Below are 7,069 nucleotides of genomic sequence, written 5' to 3'. Positions count from 1 at the left end.
AAATACCTTGGAAGATAGACACATCTCTTTCATTCCAAATCTTCCAGGTAACCAGCATAGTGAGGCTTCCCTTAGCCTTTCTCTAATGTTCATGCATGTTGGACACCTGTTGAGACCAGCATTCCTTGGTGGCCTCTTCAGTCTTCACTGATGGGCGTCTGGTGACCGCCAACAATGATACCTTCCTCGAACGGGTCAAAGTTGGCCCATTAACGGAGGGGTTAAAGCAAGTGCTATTCTTCAGTAGTGACACCATATATGTGACAATACTATGTACTCCATCCGTTTGTACATATAAGTTTTTTTTAGAAATTTCAGTAAGGACTACATACAGATGTATATAGACATATTTAGAGTGTAGATTCACTCGTTTTGCTCCATATGTAGTCCGCATTGGAATCTCTAAAAAAGACTTATATTTAGGAAACGGGGGAGTACCTCTGATATTAATTGCACCATCCATAATATTTAGTAAAAAATTACACCATCATAAGTACAAGATCCAAGTTGAGAAGAACAACACATCAAACAAGAATAGCCCATGAATTTCTCGGAAGAAAAAAAATAGTGGACCATGGATCCATAGATTAAGCAACATGCAACTCCTCCACGAACACATCTAATTTATAATGGCAATTAATCTCAAGTTCTCAACAAAGGAAATGAACCAAGCAACAAGTAGGGAGGGATTATTGACTAAACATGCATATAACTAAGAGCATGGAGCTTATTCAAGAAATCAATGGCGGCATGCCCAAGCCGGAGCAGCCTAGCCGATGTAGTACATGGGATCGGGCAGCTTGAAAGTGCGGGTGCCCTCAGGCGCGCCAAGGATGTCGCTCCACTGGTCACCGATGTTACCGATGATGACGTACCCAGCATCTTGTAGCTTCTGCCTCTCGCCGGACTTGTAGGTCACCGCAGAGCCCTTGAAGCCAGGCTGCTTCAGCAGAAGGTTCATCCACCCGGAGATGCCTTGGCGGCGGAGGTTGGTGACGGTGATGGCCCTTTTGTCCTCGGTCCGGCCGGTGAGGAACACCGGCTTGACACCGACCGAGAGCAGCTTGTTGTACAGCCGCTTCGTCTCCGGCAGCGAGGGCGCGCTCCCCTCCAACACATATGCGTCAAAGCTCGTCGCGTTGAACGGTGTAGCTCTGCGCACGTATGTGTATATGAAGATAGATTAATGGCGGACTCAACCATATCAGCTAGTGTAGTACTATATGCATACCAATTCAAAAAAAAAAAGGTAATTATGGAAACCGAAGTATGTAACCTTGTGGTCCAAGTGGCCAAATGGCCAAAGGGGATAAGCATTACCCAAACTCAATGCTCTACGTATCTGTGGACGAACGTGATTGATGATAAAAAATGAAGTTGGCCAAGTGGAGGTCTAAATTAATTACTCCCTCCGTAAACTAATATAAGAGTGTTTAGAATACTAAAGTAGTGAACTAAACGCTCTTATATTAGTTTACAGAGGGAGTAGTTAATATCACACCGCGAGATCCAACTCCGACACAACTTGTATATATTTAATCTCATCGTGCACCTCGCTCACCCTGCTTGTGACTCGTGAGAGCTCAGCTTATTTCTTGATTCCTTTGATAAAATAGGTTTACCATTGCAGCGATCGAGTGTAATGATCTTTTGAGTTGAGAAATGCATGTTTTACCCGCTAAAAGAAAGGCTTATTGCAGAGTTTTGGCTTTCAACAAAAAAGGTTAGCTACCCCGCAAAAAAAAAGGTAGCTTTGTCATGAATGATTGTGGTGAAGCAAAGTAACTGGAACCCCTCGATTTGTTAGATATTTGCATAATTACAAGTATTATCCGTCTAAACTCATTTTTTTATTCTAACATAATTATAGCAAGCAACTAGTAATCAGTTGATAACGACGGCTGGAAAATAAACCGTTCGATAAAGTAGCCAAGTGGACAACAGTAAACAGATACGGTCCTACCCGGGCAATCACATGCCCATCACCGTGTATAGGGGGCAATTACTACGAAAAATCCCTGCTCAGATGCACCTGAAATAATTAGCATGGTGTGCACGTACCCAAAGCCGTGCTTGGCGTAGTAGGGGAGGTTGGAGAGGGTGGTCTCGTCGATGTCGAAGACCCACACCTCCTTGCCGTTGCCGGTGAGCTTGAGGGAGTCGACATAGGCGAGCGCCTGGTCGACGACGACCTTGGAGTCGCGCCGGAAGTGGCTGCCGAGCATGTAGTGGCCGACGTAGCCCTCGCAGCTGGCGGGCACCGTCTTCCAGTCCCGCACGTTGTGCGCCTCCACGCCCAGCACCCAGCTGTCGCACGCCACTCCGGCGTGCTTGCCGGACCCCAGCAGCGGCCGCAGCGCGTGGATCAGCGGCGCCACCACGGCCTGGTCCAGCGAGGTCGGCATGCGGATGTTGGCCTCCCACGCGCCGCAGGAGGCCACGAGGAGAGCCGCGGCGGCGAGGAGGAGCGTCGTCGTCGTCCTGGCCATCGCCATTTCTAGCGTGTGTAGTGGTGCTTCCCTTGCTGAGGTGCGAAGAGCTTGTTAAATAGGAAGGGAGGGGAAGAGAAGCTGCATCGATCGATCCTATACTACACGCGGTGTGCGCGTGAGTGTGGGCTCGAAGTAAATTAGCTGACAAAACAAAGGAGGCAGGGGGGTTGGTGACATTGGCGGGTCGCATTCACAGCGTGCGACACGCGCGCGCGTTGGGGCAATATTTTGATTGGAGGAGAGTGTCGTCGACCGACGGGGACAGGATAGATGTGATGTGATCCGATCTTGATGCAGTTAGTCCAATAATTCAGTTAATTAGGCTATCTACAATGATGAGCACTTATCCATACGCTTATACAGAAATTTTAAAAATAAATAAGCGCTACCTTTTTTTTGAGGGAAATGCTATCATGGCGGTTTATATTTCATGTGAGAATAAAGATACATCGTTTGTTAAAACATCCACTAAGAAACCCGGGGCTTTGATTTCCAAACAATTGTTCGAGACACCTCCAAGTTCTTAGCTAGCAGATCCGCCGCCATATTGGCTTCCCGAGGGCAATGGCTAAAAACTATAGAGATAAAATTGCTAGATAAGAAAGTGCATTCTTCATATATTACCGCTGCTGGTCCTAGTGAATTCCGGCTACTCAGCATGATCTCGATTACCTCCAAACAGTCCGCTTCGACATAAATTTCGTTGCAACCAATTTCATTCGCTAGTAGGAGGCCATCTCGTAGTCCTCTAGCCTTTGTTGTCGCTGCGTCTTCCACAAAGGAACCGGCCTCATCATGCAACACTGCTCCCGTACCTCCTGTACCAGTGTCCTGATCAAATGCTGCATCGACATTAAGTTTGATGACGCCCTTAGGCGGCTTGGACCAGCCATGTCTTTTTAATTTTAGTTTGCTTCAACCTTGCTCGTGAAAAGTTCTGCGCTAAAGTTGATATAGCTTGGCCCGACCTAGCCGACTCATAGATGTTCTCACCGTATGTGTATTTGCGCCGTTCCCACCATGCGTATCAGATTGTTGTGGACACAAGATCATTGCGCTGGACATCAGCCACCAGTGGACATATGGTACTTTTGGATAGTAGGAGATCGGCCAGCGCCGAACCTCCATCTCTCTCTACTGTGCATATTTCATTCACTAGCTCCTGTAGTCCAAGAATTCACCAAATTTCCTGCACCCTCGGGCACAGAAACATGGCATGCCTAATGCTCTTACAGTCCGAACTACAAAGGGGACACTGGGAACTTGTAATCATATGTCTGTTTCCTAAAACACCACGGCAAGGAATAGCTCCAAGCAAAGTCCTCCAAACATGGATTTTGATTTTTGATGGCACACGCAATTTCCAAATGGTACTTGAGGCTTGTAATGAGTTTGTCGTCCTCAACTTTTGTCCATGCTGGTGCTCCCAGGGAGAGTATCTTGTGATACGGGAACATAGGTGCTCCCATGATATGGACTTCTGGGCCCTCGGATCTCAGATCCAAGGGCATACGAGGAGTTGTTGTAGTTGCTGTACTTGCACACATTTTTCAGATTCTATGAGGGCTTTTTTACAAAAATATTCATCATTTCATGGGAGCTCTTGGATCTGAGATCCAACGGCCGAGCTCGCACGGGAGCACCTAAGCTTAGGTGCTCCCGGAGCACCAGATATTTTCCCGATGCTCCCACCCTTCATGGTAAGCCGATCTTACTGAGAAAATTCCACTTCTATTGAAGTGCCATGATACAAAATCTTCCATCATTCTCAAAGCTAGAGGGATATTCATAATACGCTCCACATCAATTGGCCAAAAAAAATCGTTTAGCAATTGTTCATCCCACACTCTGTTTTCCGAATCAATTAGTTCATAAACTCTTGTGATCACTATATTTCCCCTTGGTGTAAGAACTCTGTGGGTCGGGCTGCTGGGAATCCAAGGGTCCTCCCAGATATTAATCTGTGATCCATCTCCTACTCTCCAAATGTGTCCTCTTTCAAAGGACTAAATTCCACTCCAGAGACCCTGCCAAGTATATGAACTACCCTTTTTCAACGTACAGTTCAGAAGGTCACCATCGGAGGAATACTTTGCTTTCAATACTCTGGCACATAATGATTCCAGTTCGCACAAAAGCCTCCAACACTGTTTTTCCAAAAGAGCGCTAACTACTGGCGCTAAACATGTGTGGAAACAGCGCTTCGTGTGTCATCTCGTAGAAAAAAAAGGCTAGCACTGGATGCCTTGTTTTGCGTCGCTGCGGCGGCCCACGCAAAGAATTAATTAAGTAAGAGCATGATTAATACTATAGCCAGCTGCCGGCAACATGAGCATGTCATTTCATCAAGAGTTAGAATTATTATTTACTTATACAATAATGCTGACTATGAGGTTGGCTATAAGGTCACAGTTTTTTTCCCTCATTTTCTCTCTATTTTTTTCCTCATTAAATGTTTTTACCTAGGAGTACACATAGAGACGGGCTCTTGCATAAGAGCCCACTCCTTTACTTTTTTCACTCTCTCTCAACTACATAGACAAAAATGCCACGTCAGTAGACTTATAGCCTACTATTATACTTGCTCTAACTGCCGATCAGCTGGGATTTTATTCCTAGCGCCCTCCCCAAGTGCCCAGCGTTGGAGATGCCCTTATACTCCCTCTGTTTTATAACATAGTGCATATAGATTTTTGAAAAATCAAATATTATAAACTTTGAATATGTTTATAGGCAAAATATGAACATTTAAAATACCAAATGCATATAACTGAAACATCATCAGTTATATTTTCATATTCAGTATGATTTGAATTGTACATATAAATAGTTTTCATGTTAAAGTTTGTTTGGTTTGACTTTTTAGAAAATCTACACGCACTACATTATGAAAAGGAGGGAGTAGCAGGGAAATACCCCTTGGTTCCTGGTTGTATCTACACCCTATATGGGAAAAATAAAAAAATACAAAAAGAGTCAAAATAGTTCAGAAGATTTTTTGGAATAAACTTGACTTCCTTTTGCATTAGTATATAAATTTTCACGAATAAAAAACCGGCATTCACTTGAGGGCAAAAAATAATCTTTGCTATTGTAGGTCAGTATGATAGATATTTTGTATTCTAGATGTAGGCGGGTTTTTCAATAAACTTGGTAAACGTTTGTAAAACTTGATTTAAAAAAGAAAAACTATATGCACTAAATTACGGAATTGAAGGGGTAGTTTAGCGACGGTGATTGTAATGTTGGGTAAGTACGTAGCCCGTTTGGGGATAAACGATAAGGTGGCCAAGTGGATATACTCCTTAATTACTATGATTAGTACTAATCTGTATGGTTCTACATACTCCGGCCATCATTCCATGCAGGACCAAAACAACGGCGATCCAACGTTAACATGCAAACTCACCGCTGCAAACGGTGGTCAAGTGGACCAGACAGCGGTGCCTAAACCCAATATATGCTCACGTGCATGAGCAGTACTAGTTGTCGACGACCGAGACTGGTGATAAACTTGGTCCGCCAAGTGGAGGGTATAAAATCCTCTCTCAATAAACTAATATAAGACGTTTTAGACTACTAAATTAGTGATCTAAAACGTCTTATATTAGTTTACAGAGCGAGTAAGAGATATCGCACAGCGAGATCCCGACCACACCACTATTTTGTTGGACCAAGACGGATGCCAAACTTACTATAGGAGTACACTATGGCCAATATAATTTGATTCACACGATTCAAAAACACAGAAATAGAAAATACATAGGATTGCATTTGTTATGACTGTATAAATCCTATATGATTTTGATTGGTTTGATTGTTTCACAATAAAAACAAATGATTTTTTAAGATGTTTGATTAGATGCTAAAATTTCTCTGAAATGTAGAACAAGGGAATCATTAGGAAAAATTCCTATAGAATTCAATCATACAAACCGAACAACCAATGTAGGAAAAAATCTGAAGGACCATAATCCTTCAAATTTCTATGAAAATTCTTTGAATCAACGAGGCCTATAATTTTGGTACCCCACTATTTTGGAGTACTTCTAATATTTAACTTCATCGTGCACCTCACTCACCCTCCTTGGTTTTTTTATAATTCACCCACTCTCTTAGTCTCTTGTGTGCAGGAGCTCAGCTTTGTGGATTCCCTTGACAAATAATATATCTACAATTGCAGCTTTATTGCAGATTTTGGGTTTCAATAAAAGGTTGGCTTTGTCATCACTGTGGCGAAGCGAAGTTATTCGAACCACTCGATTAGTTAGATGACATATGAGGCAAGTGATAAGTTGTTCATCTTCTTTTCTTGCACATGCTTGTATACTTTTATGTTTCTTTTTCTAGTCATCAAGTGTAGATTCACTTTAAATTTCATAGGACGGGGTATGATTTACTTTAGATTGCAATGCATTAGTTCGTTTGTCACATTAAAAATACAAGATTCTGCAAAAAAAGGGCGAAGTTCTACACAACTAGTTTATCTAAGGAATAGTTGTAGCATGTAACCATACACAAGATGTTCTGACTTCTGACATCCTCATACATACTTTCTGTTGTTATGGAGATTCCTT

At 43.1% G+C, this 7,069-nt stretch overlaps 1 protein-coding gene across 1 annotated transcript; it reads right to left on the bottom strand.

Annotated features, from left to right (window-relative positions):
• Positions 1–524: 524 nt before the first annotated feature.
• LOC119292163 (stem 28 kDa glycoprotein-like) lies at positions 525–2,584 on the bottom strand. The gene is made up of 2 exons (XM_037570996.1): positions 2,062–2,584; positions 525–1,154 (listed from the first exon to the last, which is right to left on the bottom strand). Exons 1-2 carry the CDS (start codon positions 2,493–2,495, stop codon positions 770–772), a joined length of 819 nt encoding a protein of 272 aa, XP_037426893.1. The 5' UTR covers positions 2,496–2,584; the 3' UTR covers positions 525–769.
• Between the last annotated feature and the right edge of the window lie 4,485 nt (positions 2,585–7,069).

This window comes from Triticum dicoccoides, chromosome 4B (genome assembly GCF_002162155.2).
Source record: "Triticum dicoccoides isolate Atlit2015 ecotype Zavitan chromosome 4B, WEW_v2.0, whole genome shotgun sequence".
In the NCBI taxonomy this organism is placed as follows: domain Eukaryota; kingdom Viridiplantae; phylum Streptophyta; class Magnoliopsida; order Poales; family Poaceae; genus Triticum; species Triticum dicoccoides.
Note: the sequence above shows the minus strand (reverse complement) of the source record. Positions and strands in the feature narration are given on the sequence as shown.

Bases quoted from the DNA above. Each gene is read 5' to 3' on its own strand.
- LOC119292163 (XM_037570996.1), bottom strand. From the start codon at position 2,495: ATGGCGATGGCCAGGACGACGACGACGCTCCTCCTCGCCGCCGCGGCT. The intron at 1,155-2,061 runs GTACGTGCACAC...ATACGTGCGCAG, and splicing joins TACGCCAAGCACGGCTTTGG to AGCTACACCGTTCAACGCGA.